The following is a 21225-nucleotide window of genomic DNA, read 5'->3' as shown; positions in this document are numbered from 1 at the left end:
CCACAATTCTGTTTTATAGGATTCTTTGTACTTACAAACCAATGTGTTTATTATGTTCCCAAGCCACTAGACAGTAGAGTCACTTTATCATTTGCTGCATTTGCTGTATTCCATCGGTGTGTGCGTGCATGAAAAGGTTAAAAAAAGTTAATTTATTAAACTGTCCTAACCTTGAGCTGGCACAAACATGTAATCTCACACAGACAAAACTGTACACACACACACACACACACACACACAAGATTGTACAAAGTGGTCCGTGCAGGTCTTAACTATGGGAATTGGTGTGCAGCAAAAAGTATTATCATAAATTTTCTTCCTGTGGCTACTTTTTTCCCGAACAATAGGAGGTGGAGTATGACGTGCTTCTTTACTAATGCGGTATTCAGGAGTGACTGAGTTTGCATGGCCTCTTCAAAAGGTTAAGACAATGCCTTCCCTTCCCTGCAGTTCAGCCTCCAGGCTAAGAGGATTTCTTCAAACGCATGTACATTAAGACAAATAAAGGCTGAATAAAGGGCGATAGTGCAAAGAGTCAGTCATTATTTCACATCATTTTGCACCGTGAGCCCTCTTTGAAATCTTGAAAGACATGCAAACGTACAAGTTAAAACTAAAAATGGCTGGAATTCATTGATTCTTTCCTTTCTTTCTTTCCTCCTTGTTTGCTTGCTTTCTTCCTTCTTTCCTTCCTTCCAGGCCCAGAAATTGCAGTCAAATGTAACAGTAGATGCTGCTCTGTGTGTGGTAAGAATGGTTTTCTTCTGCCATTTGGCTTTATTTACTCTGCAGCCATACTGTATCAGATTTTCGCCATAACTGGGGAAGGAAATGCTGCCTACAGGGACACAGTGAAGCAGGTGGAAACCAGGGCAAATTTTTGTACAAAAATGTAACATACACATTAACACTTAATTTTGTCAAGATGAGCAGAATGCCAGGCCAGATTACCCAAAAGCTCCAAATCAAAGGCACAGATGAGTGGATTGAAGGGTACATGCATGACATTGATAAACAATTTGTTTTTGTAGGCAGTCAGCTACTTCAGTGGTAATGCTATAGCTACCTCCAAACCATCAAGGTCCAGTTGTCTAAATTGCATCAAAGAGTCTTCATGTGTTTACTGCAGGTGGGCTGTTTGGTTTTTGGGTTGGAGTCGGGGATGTCCTGTGTGCAAATTCAGTTTTGTTCCTCAAGAAATAAGTCACCAAAGTGACTTTTGATATGTGCTGTGAAAGCCGGTGCCAGATGTGCCAGTTCCAGTGTCTCAAATGGCTGCCCTCCTTTGGGTGAAAACGTCTTGTAGGTGACAGAGTTCAGGAGAAGATGGCAAAACAGGTTCAAGGTAATAGGCAGGCCTCAAGTGATACACAACCAGCTATAGCTCAGTGTAACAGTGCTGAGGCATCTAGGAATGTGTTTTTTTTTCTTTAAAACAGGACTACAGCAGTTAAGAAGAGGGGGAAAAAACAAACAAGCAAAAAAAAAAAACATGCTGGGCTCCACTCATGTCAGCTGAGAACAAGCAGATGAAGCCATGCTGAGTAGCTTCACTAAACTTGGACTGAAGAAATGACAAATGTTGTCAGTCTATTGTTACAAATGTATCATACCAGGCAGTTTTTGCTGGAATGTGCTGATGGTAGTGCCACAATTTTGACTTCCCAGGTAGGGTTTCCCACCCTAAATGCGACGTGAGTCTAATTTGACTGATTTTTTTTTTTTTTTTTTTTTTCCAAATGCAATATTTATTGAAAAAAAAAAACTGATTTTGTAGGCCAGTTGTACTCAAAAGGTGACAATTAGGTGACTGATGCCTTAAGAAAGATAGGCTGAGAAAAATTCAGCTTGCAGTAATTTTATTCCTAAACAACACGTGTTACCCTGATATCTTGCATTTTGTCCCCCATGCATTATCAGCTTCAAAAGTGGCCTCGATGTTCCACTCAGTTTCAATGTAACATTCCTGTCTTCTCCCCAGAACCCTCAGTTGGATGAATCCATTGACTCAAATGCCATTGCGAGAAGCTCTCCAGCTGAACTCACCTGCTTACACCCCTCAAACATGCTCCTGGCCCTAACCTTCGCCTTTACGCCCATCGTATCACCTCTTCAAGGTCTCCAGCTTTTGTAGAATTTCTGCTCATTGGACGAACAGCACCTCTGCCCTTTACCTCCAGAAGTGATTCCGCATCATTTTAATTTGGACATTTGCCAAAGTTTCAACACCTACACTTTTTTTGAACAAAAAGGAGTGACACAACAAGGCGAAAGCATAACATATGGAAACTGCTGACCACAATGAAGCATCTTCAAGGATTTCGCATCGCCTTTGTGGCTTGGTTTGTGCCGATGCTGTGTTGAAAAAGGACTGGACCGGCTAAAGCCATTGCAGAGATATCAGCCCTGCTTACCCTCCAGCTTGGTAACTTCAAAACACTCATGCTTTGGAGTTAACCCTGTGAACTGATATCCATGTGAATAAATGCACTTCTTTAGGACACGTGAAATCGGTGCGCATTTGACTGAGCGAACTGCCAGTGTGGCTGAACGGTCATTTGAGCGTAAAGTGGATCATTTTCTCCTTAACTGTGTTTAGTTTTGTCCCGTCCACATAACTGTTTTAGTTTGAGAAAAGACCAACTGAAATGACAGTAAACGTCTTTGTTCATCTGTAAATTATTAAGATGAACGGCTAACACATTTAATTTCTTAAAACATCCAGTGTGGGATATGATTACAGGAGGCTGATGTGAAACATTTCACCTGCTCCTTTTAAAAGGCCCATCACACCCTGTCTGAATTTCCTCAGAGGAAGCAAACATAACCAGTTAGACGAAAGTTAACATTCTCTCTTGAACATGTTCAGCACAATATACAGGTCAGTTTTGTATACTTATTTGATTGTTGTGGTGGTTTTATCACATTACCTCTGGAAGAACATTTGTACATATGATTAGTGTACACTATATTGCAGTATGCTGCCTTTAGCTTGTAAAATATTGTCTGTTGTGTTTTGGAGAGTGTTAGTATCTGGTTTCTGGGGCCTATCAGCTTTACTCAGTGTAGCTATGATGTATAGAATGTGATCTGCAGTGGATGGGTGGCATTTCTTTCATTTGGAAGACTTAAAAGTATGATTTTTTTTTTTTTATTCTGTGATTCTGAGTGTCCACTGGAATAGCAACCTTTCTCTGTACAGCAATGAAAACACAAGGCGCCAACAGAAGTATTTTTAATGACCAAATCCAAGTAATTTCATTCTTGTGTTGCTGTCGAACTTTGTTTTTGATGACCAGAAAGCAGCTCATAAGTCTGGCCCAACTTTTTTTTTTTTTTTCATATCCATATGCAGTGTCTTGCTCAAGAGAAAGCACTGAAAAGACAGAGGGTGATGTTTAAAAGAGTGTGTTTACCCATAATTGAGAGCAAATGTCAAAAGGCAGTAGTTGAGTGACATTGACTGGTAATGATCGGTCCTGAGGCAAAAGGAAAATATCAAAACACCAGCTGAAAAGACAGCATAATTATGGACGAAATTCATAGAATGTACAGTATGATGGTAAATATTCAAAACATGTCTCATTTATTTCTGAAAATGTGTGATCAAATGTGGTGTCTCATAAAACCACATCCATGTACGTCTAAACTGACCCTCCTAATGATGCACTTCGATATGGATTGTGTATCAGTTTGCTTTTCTGAAAGGCTGTCTTTTTGTTTAAATATACCAGTGATTGTAATACATCAAACAGAAGTTGAGGTCAGTAGCTGCTGCATAAATGTGGTCTAATTCAAGCTATAGATATTAATATTCTCACCCCTAATGTTTGGAAAAGGGGTGGCCTCCATATGTAAAATCGCCATGAATTACATTTTGGGATTTGGTTATTTATTCGATGTTTGCCTAAATAGCTGAAATAAAAACAGTGAACAGTGATTCAAATGCACCGGAGTCATGGTTTCTACAGTCGACATCAAATACTAAGACATTCACAAAATCCTCTTTTTGGCTCGCAGCACTCCCTTTCCTCATGTTAGTTTATCTCTTCATTCATTAACTACAACTCCCAGCAGGCGAGATTATATGATAGTACCTGGCAGACAGACTGCAATTGTCAGTCAGATCACATCAGTCCTGGTGCAGAGTGACATAGGCAGACAAGGACATAGCCCTTAGAGGACAGACGACTCACTGGACAGGAGGGGGGACACGTCTAGCAGAAGAATATGACCCACCTGTTTTGGCACAGTGATGGAATACTTGACCGAGAGAGAGAGCTTAAGATTTATTAGGTGTGTCATGAAACTGAAAGGGACAGAATTTCCATCTCAAGTTATGCATGCAGGGGCCACTGTCCGTTTTGACTGACTTGTGGGGGGAAAATGTTAGAGACAGATTTTAATATAATGTACTTTACCTTCACAAATCGCAGCCGAAAATTAGAGAAATGCAAGAAAATGTTACTTTAAAAAGAGCATGCAACCTGAGCAAAAACTCATCACTATAGCTAATAAAAACAAGCCGAATTTAACATGCTGACATCCCCAAAAATGTCAGCGCCAGATGATGACCTTAGGCATCGAATGTGTTGCAGAGCCTACAAAGTAAACCACCGTAAACCAAAGTTCATTTCAAAATGGAAAAATCCACCATTAGAAATATGTGATGACCTGCCAGACAAAATTATTATTTTTATTTTTATTTTTTTTTTTTTACATGAAAACAAAACTTATTGTGACCCTAAATCTGTTTAGTAATGGCATTATGGTCTTTGGATAAACAGTCATATGTATTTCTGTAGTTATATTTATCTTCATTATGTTTCATATTCTAAAAATGTATATTTGACATTTTGGAGTGAAACCCTTCATTTTGAGCGCTGCATGAAAAAAATAGCTGTCTTCACATGTTCAATTTATGTTACATTGTACCCCTTAATGAGATTTGGGAGCAATAATAATGCACTGGGTTGTGGAAACGGTTTCACTGTTTAAGTTTTAAGACTGCATCACACATTACACCTAGTAGATTACTGGAAGCTCAAGACCAAATTAGTTCTGATTAAATTTATGATAAATATTATTGCTCTATAGGCAGAGGTGTGATTTACAGCTCCTTTGCCATAAAGCTCAGAGGACTGTGGGATAGTGTTCACATCCCCCACATACCACCACCCCTGTGACAGTAAAAACACTGCGCGTCTCCAATCCAAATGTTCACCCTTGGCATAGATCAAAGAGGATACTGATAAAACAGTTCAATCACAGTAGCGCTGCCTTGTAGGGGCCACATCTAATTACTGCAACTTTGACCTCTCCTGCAACATCGTTTCAGCCCCTCGAATCCACTCTGTGGACTTCACCTTTTCCATTAACCATGGGAAAAGCAGCTATTTCACGTTTATTGCTTTTGTTTGTTGTTGCTGTTGTTGTTATTGTGCCCAAATGTCAAGGCGTGCCTGCATTCTCACAGCAAATGCGCCATGGCAGAAGTTGTTTTGAGATGCTTCCCCTCATATCTTCTCCAGGGGAGCGCAGGTACCGAGATGAGAGATAATACTGCAGTTCCCTGATTGCACAGTGACGCTACAGCCCTAAGCTCTACTTGACTGAAAAGATGAAAGACTCCAGAAACTTTTTAAATGCTAGGATGAGCTGACAAAATGAAGAAAATATCAAGTGTCGAGCTTAAATGAGCTGTTTTGGACAAAGTTAGGAGAGGTTCATGACCCTCTGCTAACCTAGACATGATTGGATCAATACAGGCATCATCTTTATTTAAAGGAATGTGGGAAAGAATGTGCAACTGCTCTCTGTACTGTGATACCATTACCCACTGAAGTAGCTATTAACTTGAAGCTTGAAGTGTTTTTTCTGATTGCTTAGGCACTAGCTTTGAAACTAAAGGCTACTTTTGCAAAACTCTGCACACTAACCACAAGATGTTTCACCAAACCAGCAATATATTACATATCTCTTGCAAAAGCAACCAATTCCTGCAAAACTCTTCAAACTCTTTTAAAAACTTGTGTTTTTGCGTCAATACACGACGCACAAACCATCATTTGAATAAGCACATGAAGCACCAACTACACACTGATAGTGGAGATGAAAAACACTTATGCAGGGCATAGCAAGTTGCAAGTTTTGTTATACATGAAGTGAGCACACACACACACACACACACACACACACACACACACACACACACACAAGTATCCAAATGTGTAAAGTATGAATGTGTATTCCATACATATCATACTATCAGTAATGGGGGAAAAACTATAACTTTCCTCAAACAAAATCACAATTGAAGAAAACAAAAAACAATTGTACCAGAAAAAATGGGTGTCCTCCTTCCTCCTCCTCCTCTTCACCCCTCTTATGTTCTACTCAACATCGGCCTACATTGTTGTCCAAACCAAATGTTTACTTGTGGCTTAAGCTCTGAGAGGAGGTAGACTGTCACTATATTGCTAAGTGTTAGGGACCAGTGCAGTACATGTTCTAAGGTCCTTTTAAGGCCTGATTTTTACAAATAAACAGCAACATATGCTTTTAAAGGAGCTCCTGTTTTTTTTTTTGTTTTTTTTTTTCAGATAAACAAAATTAATTATACCTGTGGCTGGCCAGTGAATAAATAAAAGAACCAGGACTTCACAATTTTCAAAATAAGTCCCAAGCATTTTTTGAGTCATACTAAGTGCCAAAGTGTGGGCCCTCATGCCACTGAGTCAGTTTCATGGTCCTTTTAGGGCCTAACTTTTACAAATAAACAGCAACATATGCATTTAAAGGACCTCCTACCTCCTGGAATTTATTTTTTCAAACAAACAAAGTTAATTGTACCTGTCACTAACCAATAAATACATTGGAAACAGGAACAATTTTCAAAATTAAACCTTAAGCGGCATTTTTTTAAGTAATACCAAGTGCCTAAGTGGGGGCCATCATGCCACTGGGTCAGTTCAGCACCACGGAGAGCGCCATCTCCACACAGGGCATACCGGGGTGAAGGCCTCCACTTACCATAACAGCTGTTCCCAATCAAAATAATGATTCTCCCCCATGCGAGTTTGCAACGGCATCCAATCACGTGTCATCGTGGGCCAAGAGTCCGCAGGTTGTCCTTCCAATCAAATACCACAGCAGCTGATTTCACTAATCAGCATACTCCAAGCAGAAAGCAAGCAACAAATTAGAGAAGTCACGTGGTGTCGTGATTGGTGGGAAGGAGAACCCTGGATTGTCTTAGTCCCCCCCATGGCACACGGTTGGACACCAGCACCTCAAATGCAGAGGAGTGTGGGAGAGCACAAGTTGAGAGATTGGACCTGAGACAGTGGGGAAATCCAAATGTGTGATTAATCTCCTGTGTCCACCAGTATTAGTCGGCTGTCTTTTGCATTGTACACTGATTTACTGGTCTCCTGTAATCTCCCGTTCCTACTACAAATGATTTGACATGCACAATGAAGAAGAGCTTACATTATTTTCCTAGATCACTGCAATAACTATTCTTTGCTTTTCAAACCTAACAATGGCTTTCATTTGAAGGCAAAATTGCTTTTTCTTGCTATTTCAGGGTCCTTGACCTCTACACACCCTTTTGCCACAAAGAACACAGCTGCCGGCTGTGTTCTTTGTGGAAGGGGGTGTGTGGCCAGCTGTTAGCTATTTTTTATGGAAATGTGATACTATATATGACTTGGGTTGTGTAAAACCTTGTGGATTCAGGGTTGATGTTAACAGTTGCAAATGTTATGCTAAATTACATGTCAATGTATAAATTACAATAGTTTATTCATGTTTTGTTTTCAGTTTACAGCCATAACCGTTTATTTTACAAGATAGTACATGAGAAATTCTAAAACACTGTGTACCTTTGCTGGTTACTGATCAAAACACTGCATGCTTAATTAAGGCAGGCATTATTGTAAACGTATGTATTTCCCCCCAGTTTAATGGAATTACACTGCATGGACTTTGACTACTGCCTCTGAGGAAAGATTGTTAAATATGGCAGGTCTAGTTGACACTGGTTTATTGTGGTTTGTGGTGGTGCAAACAGCACACACACTCTCTGCAGCCATCAGGCATTTCATGGCTCCTCAGCAGGGATCAAGAACTAAGTGCCAGCTAGTCTCCACCATAATGCAGCCTCCACCACACCGTCTATAATGTTACAAACTTCTGGAGGTGACTGACTCTGCACTCAGACCCTGAATGGACCTGTCCTCAAGGTCATAAAATTATCACTAAACTGACCATTTGATCATCTTTTTACAGGGAATATCTTTTATATAAAATTAGTCTGTGTCAAATACGACAATCCCAGCTTAGACAGCTAGTGATAATTGCATAGAGACAAATCTGTATCAAGCTGAGCTTCAGAAATTATGGCTCAGCCACTGATTTCTATTTCGTCTGGAAATGTATCACAGAGCACGAAGCATACGTGGAGCAGCTGAATACACTCCTTGTCAGTAGATTTAGTTTGGCTTCTTGAATTAGTAATTAGTGTATCTGGCAAATCTAATACGTTGTGAGCCCTAAAACTATTTGCACAGCAATATTCTTTGATGTTTTGAAAACTGAATTCTATTACTTATGAGCTGAAGGTGCAGACTGTAGGATAACATGATAGGAATACATGCACATGAATTTAAATCATAAACAAGCAATAAAACTGTTAAAAAAAAAAAAAAAAAAAAACTTGGTGGTGTTCAGGTATGTCATACTGCCTTGGTATTGTTTTGAATGCAGTTCCATGTATGCCTTCGTGTGTCACATTTGTCACATTCAGTTTTAATTGACCTTGTTAAGCACAGGGTGGGTGTATCTGCTCAGCAAGAGGCTGGCTCAGATCCAGTCTTTCAAATAGAACCTGCTCTGTCATAATAGGTAATTCATCATCTTCCTCAGCTGACGTCACCCGAGGGCTCCCACGTGACTCCAGTCTAGGTCCAATCTCTCTCTCCATCTACATGCTCCCATTTTGCAACATCATTTGTACACAGGATGAGCTGTGTCACTGAGACCAAGTGACTCAAACACTCAAACACAAACCAAGCCACTTTAAATACTTTTGTTTCTTGATAATGTTTAGAAGAAAACTACATATGAACAAAGCTATATTTCAGGCCTTTTATGACTGGCTCTTAATTTGAAAGTGATTGCATTTATTCCATCAAGACCCATACACTGTGATACCTGATGGAATACTTAGTACTATTGACCTGAATTAATGTGATTATATTCATGTGACTGTTTATGTTCTTTTAATGTATATATAATTTTTTAAACATGTTTCATCTAATCTTTTAAATCACCACCTTGCCTGTGCATGTCAGAAACCCTTAAAAATGTAGCTGTATAGTCCAAGCTGCTTAGCTGAGCTACCATTATTCAATGTCCATTTGCTGATGTTGGCTCCACTGGATTTAAACTATAGCCATGGGAACATGGACAGAGCAATGGATTTCTACAGCCGTAAGCCTTTTTTCATGGTCAGTTGGCATGACTCATGGGGCCATTAAGAAAGACAGAGAAGGCATTCTTTGTGAACACGATCTACAATTAGTGTAATGATAGGGTGAATTATAGCTATTGGAAGGGCCTCTACTGATGCACACACGTCCAGAAAGGCAAAAAGAGCGACTCGAGCCTTTGTAAATATATTGCATCTTTTTGTCTGTAATTAGCAATCATCCTTGGACAATGACCAGACATTAAGAAGAATATGTTGGCAGCAGTTAGTGGACCCAACACAATAACCATATCACTGGAATGTCAAAGTGATGGAATATCCCCTTTTTTCATTATTTCACACCAAATAGCAGGAATTCATAAACTATAGCTCAGGCTTTGGAGAGAATTTTGCTTATCATGATGACAGCTTTAATGCTTTGTCTTGAAATCTCCACTTTGTAACCATTCATAGTTAAAAATTGAATAAACAGGGCACATAACATGGCTGACACTGCTCAGATAATGATTTTGCAACAGTGTCATGTGCACTGAAGAACACCCCCTGTGTATGAGAATGGAGCAGTAAATCATTCGTTGCGATGTATCAGGGAGACGACTGAAGGACTTGCTCATGCTTGATTAAAGGGCTACATTATTATGTATGGCAAAATAAATGTGTTTTACAGTGCCAGGGAGCGGCCATGAAAATACATTGCAACTTTGGAAAGGCAGTGTGAAATACAGGTTAACAAGGCTACAGTAGATCATATACACTATGGTGCCTGCATTGCATCTACACCTTCTGACTAAGACCACTACAAGACACAATTGTCAATATGAAGGATGCTTGATGGCACGTCCTGCTCAAATGCTGTCATCCCAAGAGAGGCCATCACAATTTATCTACCAAAAAAAAAAAAAAAAAAAAATCAGTGGTCATCTCCTAAAATTTGATTTGTGCCATTGTGACTGTCAAAGCCTGAATTAAACACCAAAATATCAACTTAAACATGTGGCTGCCTTTTTTTTTTTTTTTTTTTTTTTTTTTTTTTTGGCATGTTTTGGCATTTCTGCTTTACTTCGATTGTGGCCATTAGACAAAGGGTTCAGGCTGGAATTGAACACAGGCTGCTGCACTAAGGACTCAGCCTTGATGTGTGGTACACGCTCTACCAGTGTTGAGCCAACAACATGCCCCAACACATGGCCACTTCCTATGCACCACACCAGTGGTAGTGTGTTTGCACAATGAATGATTTATTTCCCTGTTATTTGTCAGTCCCCTTCTTTCAACCTCCACATTATCTGTAAAGCCTACTCACATTAATATCTCCTAATGTTAAGGCCTGGACAGTTTGATTTACAGTGCGCTTTTGGCAGCCAAGGAAAGCCGATAAATGCACAAAGCATTCCTTGCTTTCTTCCGGCAGGAAGAAATTCCAACCGGATTATATTGAATGGTTTGGCATCTTTGTCTGCTGACACACCCCCATGAATTATATTGCTGCCAGTGACAGATTAATCACCATTCTCTTGGTAATATAGTACCAAGTATCAAGACAAACAAGAATAAAAATCCATACCCCTACATCTTAGGGGAATCAGGGCACTCAAGGGCCTTAGTTCCCACACTGACACATCTCTTGCTCTGGGACGGGGCAAATCATTCACAAGAGTCTGAGATATTGCAGATCTGCCAAAGTCAGATTTGCATTATAGAAGTGGAGGAGATATTAGAACCATCCACAAACATGTATTTGCATGATTCAGTAAATGTAGTCTTTGGAGAACAATGAGCACTAGAAAGTGAAAGGGATTGTCCTCTTGTTTGAACTTGTGCAAAGAGCTTTATTAGTCCGCCTTCTTTTCATAGAAATTCTTACCACAGCATAGCATTCATTTTTAGTCCAACCCTGTAATTCATAATTTAATGTCCACATGTTGATGGCCACATTATCATTAAATGACCATATATGTATGCTGCACAAATAGAAGATGGTACAGATATACCTAGCTAGGAGACATTCCCCTTCATTGCCTTCATTTCTCATGAGATTACCAGCATTACTAAAGAAATGGCGAACAATTGACAATGGGAGGCAAAAACCACTTGACAGTTACCACCCGCAATCACAGGCACAGCCAAACTGCACTGCCTCAGAGTGGACCTTTTAAGATCACAACCATCTGTCAACGGCTTCTTTCAAAGAGCTGTCACCCCACTCAACCAGCCATAAGATTTCACAAAAGTCATTTTTTTATTATTTATTTTTTTTCTCTTCAGCAGCAAACAGCAGGGATCAGTTCAGGTCAAAAGCTCTGAACGCAAAGCACATGCTTCATACTCGAGAGGGGGTATATTCTGGTAGAGGTTTTGTGCAGGTAGGCTGCGGTGAGGGCTAAAAGCAAGGAAATGTGTGGAAAAGTGTTTTCACTTTCCCATATTTTCCCTTGGATTTTAGTGTTTGATTAAAACAGATTTGATTTATAGACTGTCTGTCTGTCTGTCTGTCTAAATGGGTGTATGTCCACATGGTAAACATTCTTGGAGGGCAGAGATGCCTTACAAGCATAAACACCATCAGGGGGGTGTTTTGAAATCAGTTTGATCTTTAAACACAGCCAGTGTTGGTTCTTCCTCAGCTCTTGTCTGAGATGCTCAAATTCCAGCTAATCACCATGTACACCAATTAGCAATACAAAGATTGAAGATATAAAAACTGAAAAAGGGCCAGTCAAGTGTTTGCTCTGTATGCTGTTTTCAAAGCTTCCAAAATCCAGCTTTGATCTGTCAAATGATTTCTACTCAACAGTGTAAGCAGCTATAAGCATAAGTGCTTTGACAGTTTTTGAAAGGCCAAAACCAACTTACAACAGTTGATTTTGCTTACTCCTTTTAATGAGTGTGCAAAGAGCCAGCCACTGTTGATGCCATATACTGTACATATAACTGGCTTTTTGCCTCTTAGAGAGAGAAAAAAATCTTTTGTAGTGTTCAATTTAAATTAACTAATTAATTCACAATAATTTATTCATTCAAATCATTTAAATCAAGTATTTACATAGAAGTATACTCACTACAGATGGGATGCTGACCTTTGTAGAATCAACCATGATACAGTTGTCTCTCTATTCAGTTTTCATGTCTCAGCAATAACTTGCATGGTTTAGCTATGGATTGAAAAATAGAAAAAAATTAATATCTGTGCATGTGTGTAGCTCAGAGCTATTGCATTAAAGCTATCCTAATACTCCCGGTATTTCAACCTCTTCAGATTATCCCATCTGCTTGATAAAACATTCACAAAACAGTGAGGTGAGCAGGCTCACTTTAGTAGAGGTCTTCATATTCTTGGGCTTTGCAATGAGACCCTTCATTAAACTATGCTAAAACAAAAAATGAATCATAAGAATGGGAAAATAATCTTCCTGAAGTAAAGACTTCATTTTGGAGAAACCTAGTGCCCCTGTAATTTGTTGGCATAAATCTGTGCCTTAACTGCATCATGTGGAGACAAATGACAGTTTTAAAGTTACATCTATGGAAAATTTAAAAATCCTAATTGACTTTAAAAAAAAAAAACACACCAAAAAAAAAAAAAAACATTCCAAATTTTAATTTCAATGGTCAGTTGAAATCAAAGCACAGCTATTTGCCACCATCAAAGATGTATTGCACCAAACAACTTTAGAAAAGACCCAATACAGGAGTTTTTTGTTTTGTTTTGTTTTGTTTTGTTTTGTTTTTGTTTTAAAATAAATTTGTAAGCTCATAAATTTTTGTTGTATGGTCATTGTATGCTCAAATAGATTGTTGAACAGTTTGACAGAGTGCAATCAGAAGAGCGCAGATCTTCACCAGGCGTATCTCTCATTCTCTGGGCTACAGGCTCCCGTAACTCAGGAAGACACTCAGCAGCTTTTCAAATTAAAATGCCCAAAGCTTCCTGAATTTAGCTTTTTTGTTATCTCAGTATCTGTTCCAGTTTATTACACACATTACACCATTGGACTTATGCCATTTCTGGCTCTTTACCAGAAGTCATATGGCTTTTGAGAAAAACCACATCTCAAAGAGCACAGATTAAAATAGCTCTCTCTCACACACACATGTACATATACACACACACTTAAGACCCACCAAGATTACGCAAATACTCTGCTGACATATGAAACAGCGGTGGTTGTTTTACACTTCATTTTTTAGTCATGAAACTATAGGCTATGTAGCCTATTTTAACCCCTGCTCTGACACTTTTTACAATGTTTTCATTTTTCCTGTGTGTCTGCTCTGTGTTCTGCGCTGTCTTGTGTAAACTCACCTTTAAATTAAAAAAAGACAATAGGATGAAAAACTGAACAACAAACCGGTGTATAGAAACACAGACACTACCAAACACATAACCCTCAAGGAGATCTTTCATTATTCATTAAATTTCCATTTAATCGAACTTTCATTATCCACTAAAATCAATGTTTCTAATAGTGGTTGTAAAGAAAACATGCATACATTGCATAATGCAATGCATAGACTATATGTGAAATGATTCCAGCAGACAAATGATATTCAAGTGTTTTATTTTTCTGGCATGTTGTCCATCTTTAAAATACACTGAAGGTTATTGATATACATTTTCTGTTCTCATCTTTTTTCACATATTACAGTGAGAGACCCTGATTCCTGTGTAATGACACTGTTATAGGATTACTCTAACAACACAAAATAAAAACACATTAGCTGGCATACTATCCTTATGAAATGCATCATAATGACCACTTTGCAACAAAAAGCAAGACAATGCCCGTACAGTCCTTTTTAAAGATGCACAATTCAAAAATAGTTGACATTGAAACATCTGATTTAAGTCATGATATCAAGTCAAAGGCGCTATTACACAGGAATCTGTTAAATATCAAAACAAAATAACAGAAATGCTCTTTTCACAAGTGTAGCAAAAGACTTACAATTTATCATCATAGATATAATAGTAACAGGTGACAAGGCCTAAAATAAATGATAATCTCTCTTGCCATTCTGTCATAAAAACCTGACAAAAACACATAAAATCAAAAGAGAAGAGTGACAAAGAGACTCACATTTGATCCAATAACACATTGTACACCTCTGGAAGGAACGGGGGCTCAAAACAGTTTTCAAATTTCTGTTGATCATGAAGCCCCCCCTCCTCCGGAGTTCAAGAGTTCATGGTAAGCCAAGGCAATATAAAAGGCATTGTAACCGGTTTGCAAACATGGGATCTAAAACAGCTAAAGAAGACTTAGTGGGAAAAGAAACTCCCCTGTAAAGAAACAAGTCGATGTGCGAGCCAGAGGTGAAGGAAGTCCCCGGTCTCATTTTTCTACGCAGACGTCGTTCTCCTAACTGGAATCCACCTCCCAAACCAATCAAAGGGCAAATTCAAAAGCCAGCTATCCAAGTGGCACAGCAAAGTAATACAATAAGAAACAGTGACGAATTTACCAGAACATTATATATATATATATAAAAAAAGAAACAACATCAAGATGTTGCACTTCTGGAGTCCTCATATTTCTCTGGGTTATGCAACTTTGTATTTTACAGTGAGCACACTGCAAATTCTGGATTATGTAATAGTTGAAACCTCCAGTTTTGCCAGTAAAATGTTTTTTTTTTTTTCCTCTTCTTAAAGTTCTGACAGCTTCCATGCTTTAGATTGAACGACTGATGATTTGTTGGTGCCTAATTTGCAGTCCTCACCCGCATACCACTAGCACTGATTGCAGTCACTTGTCTGCAGCATTTGTATATGCATTCCACAGAAAATACAGACTTTAGCTTGAGCTGGGTGGATCATACATATGCACAATAAATGCTTGGACAGGTCATTACTGGTATTGGCAAGGTGGTGTGAAAAAAAAAAAAAAAAATACAAATCTCCTGACCTAACGCATAGCTTTCCCCACAAAAAGGCAGAATTAATTCAGTTTATACAGCAATGGCTGAGTTAAGATTCAGGCTTGTCATAAAAACTAAAGGCTTTAGCACCATAAAATACCACTAATTGGCAAGCAAATAGTAGGACGAAACTCCATAGGCAGCAGGTTCTATATATCTACCAGCCATCTTCAATCTTCTGTTGTATTTCCAACACAGTGATCTGTGCGATGGAAATGATTTGTGACTGGACTCACTTTGATTTGACTTCTCATGTACACAGTCCGATGCGCTTCTCTCATCTCGAGCAAATGGCCGATGTGGTGTCATCAAATATTTATGATTGAAGCCTCAGTGGGTGCAGATCTTTCTAATTCCTTGATCTCAGACGTCACTGCTAGCCATTGATTGAGAGAGGTCACCCTTAGGGCAGAGGCTAAGCTGTGCCATGATCACTGCCCAGGGTGGAGGGAACAAGTTTGGGTCCTGTGGGCGGACGAAAGGTTGTGGTGGATGTTGTAAAAGGATTGATGGTAATTAGGCCGGAGACGGTTGTAAGCAAAGTACAGTAACAGGGCTAGGAAGATCAGGAAGTTTGTGCTCTTGGGACTTGCAAACTTTCAGTGAACCATGAAATCATGGTTGATAGCAGCCAAATGTAATCTTCTACCTGTAGCCTTCTCTTGCCTCTGGAGAGGCTTTCAACTGGGACCGGCTACAATTTGGGACAATAAGACCTATTATAAAAGGGACCCAAAGGACTGACAGGTTGAGACTCAGACGCAGGTGCCTTGGTGTGCTGGAGGGAGGGCCTTGCGATTCTTTAAAGCCTGGGACTTGTCCTTGAAGTCTGTTGGTTTCTGCTGTGAAACGTCTATCAGCGCACTAGCCACAATGAGCCCTAAAGGAAAAAAACAAAACAATATTAGACATATAAAAGTGAAAGAGGTGAAAAAGAACAGGGAGTGTATTATGTTTATTACAGGTATGGCTATTTACATTAAAAATTCAGACAGTTGATTCAATCAAGACACCAGCTCATCGCTTTCAAGATCAGGTTAAGAAAAAAGCAAAATATTAAAATAAAATGATAGAGGTAAATCTCATGCATGGCTATAATTCAAATGCACTCGCTTTACAGCCTATTCCATGTAGAAAATTGTTTGCTTAGTTGGCAACAGCAAATTATGCTATTTCCTGTGAACTGTAACTACTTTTTCCAGCAGTATAAATCACAATTAAGAGGGAAACCTCTTCTGTAATACAAGATAACTCTCATTGCCCCCACTCCTGCACTCTTAACTGCAAATTTTGCCCACAGTTAGGCAGGCCTTTTGGCCACTGGACCACACCAAACTAAGTGCCTGGGACAACATTGCATAAATCACATCTAGGGAGCTTTAAAATGTTTTTTTTTTTTTTTTTTTTTCAAAAAGTCTTTTGCAAGGTTGTGGGGATGTACTCCCACAGACAATTATGTGCAATTCAACACTTTTCAACAAAAACAAAAAAAAAAAAACCCTGAAACTTAAATGGGGCCTTTGTTACTTATGACATGTCAGAATATCAGGTGGGATATCTGCATGTGAACAATGAAAGGAAGAAAGAAAATGTACTTTGACCCAGGACTGGTATGTTTGTGTATTCAAACTACACATGGCTGCACACACACACACTGAAAGAGCCAAGTACGGCAGTGTGAAGAAGTTTGCTATAAAGAGGTTATTGAAATCACTGACCCATGCTGTGAAGGTGCCACTTCCGATTTTAAGCATCATTCCACTTTTAAAGACCAACAGAGCAAAATAATTTGTGTGTAGGTACTTGACCGAAAGTATTTGACATACACTATTGAAAAAAAAGTAATAAGCAGAGATTTTCAGTAGATTTTATTCAATCTACCGAAACCATCTTGCATAATATATTGATAGAATCTCAATTTCATACACCTTAATGAAACACTGCTTAAATGCCCTTGCACACTTGAAAACCTGTGACTCTAGGAAAGAACACTTCTGTGTATTTCAGAGGCAACAGAAACAGGTTTCAAAGAAAAAAAAAGTCAAATGCCCTATTCCACAAATGTAAAGAAGGAATCCAGCATTTCAGCAAGTGCATTATTATTAAATATCAGTGAATAAATGATGGGTCAAGAGAGAGGCCCTCGCTCTTTGATTCTGAGTAACATATGCTGTTGATATTTCATATAGCTGAACATTTTTCTCCCATTAATCAATGCTGTGGCTGCACTGAAATGACCTCTACTGGAATTTCTCTCCACTAAACAACCAAATGGGCCCATAAATGACCCACTCTGATAGTATATTATAAACAAAAGTTTTAGCAAAAGGATTGGGTAGATTTCCTCTCAAATTTGGTATATAATGATGAGACAGGGTTTGTTATGGGTAGGCTCTCTTAAAATAATGTTAGATGGCTTTTAGAAACACTATTCTTAACATTAAATTGGCCCGGTCCTCCTGCTATCCTGTAACTGGGTGCAGAAAAAGCTTGTGATAAGACAGAATGGGAGTAGCTATAGTTAGTTTTGGAGTATATGGCCCTCGGGAAAGATTTCATTAATTTGATTAAGGTGCTGGATACTGATCCCAAAGCACCTGTTTTGACAGGTAATCTCCGGCACTTACATACCTATCACGCATGATGTTCGTCAAGGCCTCTCTATGTCGCCTCTTTGTATGATTTTATCTCCAGCCACTGATACAAGCTGTGTGTCAATCTAAAAATATGATGATGCTGGGTTGCTCTTTATTAATAATACACCACAATAATTTCTTCAAACTAAATTGTTGATAATTCAAGCAGTTTCAAAATTACAGGATTATCAGGCAAAATTAATCCCTATCCCATGTGTGGGAATGTCAGATATTTAGGGAAAGAAGAGGAATGGAGGATACTGTTAACTATATGTGCTCTATATGCAAGGTGAGTGTCTGTAATACTTTTATGAACTGACCATCTTGGCTTGCTACATGAAACGACTGCCATATCTGTGTGATAGGTTTCACCAGCCCTCTCTCCTGCATTACGTTGTCAAGATGGCAGTGACACACACACACACCAAAAAACAATGTCCATGCTGATGGGACGATTAAAGTGTCCCTCTTGGATTGGTCAAGCCCAGATTTGTTTGAGAATGCGATGATCAGCTAGTGACATGATAACAAGCTCAAGATGGTTGAGTTGTAAACAACATCCAATGAAAACAGGGAGCTGAAAAAGTATTGCTCCACAGCAACTGACATGTTTAATTTGAAAACAAGCTAACTGACGATGAGGATGATGATGCTTACACAGGTAACAAAAAAGAGAGGCCCAAACTGAACCGAATGAGGTGGCATTTAATGCACAAAAGTATTTGGTGCTGTGCTGTTGAATTGTGTTAACCTATGAGTGAACGGTTGCATTTTTATGAGTAAATACTATTATGCAAACTAATGTCACATTGCACAGAGTTTTAAAAGTCATCAATGACCTATGCTATACTCTATGTTTGAACACCAGGAGATTCAGAAGTATACAAGGCACCAGTGTATCTTAACGATAAGTTTGGGAGAATGAGGAATGGGTGTACCATCTCCTCCTCCTCTCCTTTTGGATTTTTGCCCAAACACATGAATATCACTATTGCTTGATTCTTGCTTAGCTTCACTGGTTAATACTATGGTGGTACCAGATGATACATGCTGATGACTTGCATCGTATCCCATAAGATTCAGTAGGCATAGTCACTGCACAGTCCACATACATCAAAACTGATGTCATACCCAAGTTTATTAGATCCATCTTGCACAGTGTGGCTTACAATAAACTTATAAGATTGCTGAAATCTCTGTCTGTGGGTGCCATTAGTTAAAATGTCAGTGATTTATAGTCTTGAGGCCACATGGTCTGGACACTCAGGTACAGAGAGGGGCTGGGATGAGCAACATCTGAAAGAAAAACCAGGTAGACCCAAAATGTGTCAGTGCCTGGTGGTCTGCTGATAGAAGTTGGGGACGTGTCTTATATTGTGATTGATGGACAGCAGTGGTGAGGAAAGCTGTAAAGCTGAAGAAGGCTGTTTTGGCCTGGTTGGCACAAGGGACTCTTGAATTAGCCCAGAGAAAAAGACATGCCGGAGAGGTGGCAAATATGATCATTTCTGACCCATAGCCTGAGTGTGGGTAGGAGTTCTAGGAGACTATGGAAAATGAATCTCGGGCTGCCTTAAAGGTTTTGAGCAAAACCGTTCAGTGACTCAGGAGGTGAAGGCAGGACAGAGGCAGGACAGGTACTCGGTTCAAAACCCAACTGTGGCTGGTGCTTTTTATGGTGGCAACCCAAGAACCCACAAAGGCTGTTCATAGAGGACACTGACAAAGACACGCCTAGTCTCCTTTCCTGCTCGTGATATTTATTTACAAGATATCAAGGTACAGGGAAGGTCTGGGAAGTAGAGAGAAGAAGGGTGGAATCTGTTTACATTTGATGATGTTCTTCAGGCTTCACTGAGCCGCCATCTCCAATGTTCACTGCAGTGGACTGCATCTGAGTGTGATGTGGTCAGAATAAGGATCAGCACCCCATGGAGTCTGATGTCATGGTGCTCTCTCAAAAGAAGGCAGCCTGTCCCATTCAAGCAGAGATGAGAAGCTGCCCAGAGCGGAGGAGTTCAGGTATCTCATGGTCATTTTCATGAGTGAAGGTAAGAAGAATCATGATACTGACCAAGAGTTAGGTGCTTTGGCTACAGTAATGGTGGCGTTATATCAGGCTGTGGTGGTGAGGAGAAAGCTAAACCATAAAAACAAGGCTCTCAGTTCACTGGTTTATCTTCATGCTGACTCTCACCTATGGTCATAAGCTCTGAGTGGCTGAAAGAATTAGACTGCAAATGCAAGCGGCTGAAATGAGGTTTCTTCACAAGGTGGCTGGCCTCACACTTCATGTTAGGTATATATATATATATAACTGCTATAGGACAGAATAAGTGTGTGTGTGTGTGTGTGTGTGAGAGAGAGAGAGAGAGAAATAGACCACATGAAAGGGTACATATACAGTTTAGTCAATAGAACATTTAGTTTTGTATTTATGTGACTAATTGTTACGAAAGAGGAGATGTACGAAACACACACACACACCAGTACACCGAACACTACACACCAGGCCTGGGGCCGTCACACTAATGTTTTATGTTTATATTGTGAGAGGCCCTAACCCTGGGTTTTTTGTTTGTTTTTTTGACTCCCATACCAATTTACCCTTGATAAAATTGATCTCATCTTTAAATTCTGTTCTCATACTCCAGTGAGCGTATGTTTGTGAAATATTGTTTGAGCAGGTAGGGGCTGGGTGTCTTGCTTTAAGACTGTTTCGACAGATCACAGAGGGAATCAAGCTCAAGTATGATTCTAGCAAAGGTGGCTAAAGGTGGCAGAGGTGTATGAGTGTGAATATCATTACCAGACTGGCCTGGGGGAGGTAAGCCTGAGGGCCCAGAGGGCAGACACATGAGGACAGTCAACACAGCAGCTTTCCCCCCTGAACACGGCTCCATCGCAATGGGTTTTGGTGGGCCCTGAAAAGAGAACAAAAAACTTCACTTCAAATTCTTATTTCAAACTCCAAATTTTTATTCCAATCTTGCATCAGTGAAATAAATCCATAAGCAAAAATGCTTTAAAGTAAAACTATAATGTCTGCACTCAGGAATGCTGAAAACAGCACTGACAGATGCATTAGTAAAATGAAACACAACACACAAGCACGCAAAGCACAAATCCTGAATAAATAAGTGACAAATAGTTAGACTGGTCACACAACAAAACACT

The 21225-nt window shown here is 39.4% G+C and overlaps 2 protein-coding genes across 2 annotated transcripts in view; one reads left to right on the top strand and one right to left on the bottom strand.

The window, feature by feature from the left end:
• The window catches only part of gfra1b (gdnf family receptor alpha 1b), a 42302-nt gene extending 39193 nt beyond the window's left edge, over positions 1–3109 (top strand). Inside the window, exons 9-10 of the mRNA XM_030077050.1 lie at positions 700–747; positions 1982–3109. Of these exons, the coding sequence (XP_029932910.1) occupies positions 700–747; positions 1982–2134 (201 nt within the window). The 3' untranslated portion in view covers positions 2135–3109. The remainder of the gene's footprint in view (positions 1–699; positions 748–1981) is intronic.
• A 10926-nt stretch (positions 3110–14035) lies between these two features.
• atrnl1b (attractin-like 1b) overlaps positions 14036–21225 on the bottom strand; it is a 99677-nt gene continuing 92487 nt past the window's right edge. Inside the window, exons 28-29 of the mRNA XM_030077888.1 lie at positions 20858–20972; positions 14036–16292 (exon numbers count right to left, since the gene is read on the bottom strand). Coding sequence (XP_029933748.1) covers positions 16168–16292; positions 20858–20972 — 240 coding nt within the window. The 3' untranslated portion in view covers positions 14036–16167. The remainder of the gene's footprint in view (positions 16293–20857; positions 20973–21225) is intronic.

The sequence above is a fragment of the Myripristis murdjan genome, chromosome 19, assembly GCF_902150065.1.
Source record: "Myripristis murdjan chromosome 19, fMyrMur1.1, whole genome shotgun sequence".
In the NCBI taxonomy this organism is placed as follows: Eukaryota; Metazoa; Chordata; class Actinopteri; order Holocentriformes; family Holocentridae; genus Myripristis; species Myripristis murdjan.
Note: the sequence above shows the minus strand (reverse complement) of the source record. Positions and strands in the feature narration are given on the sequence as shown.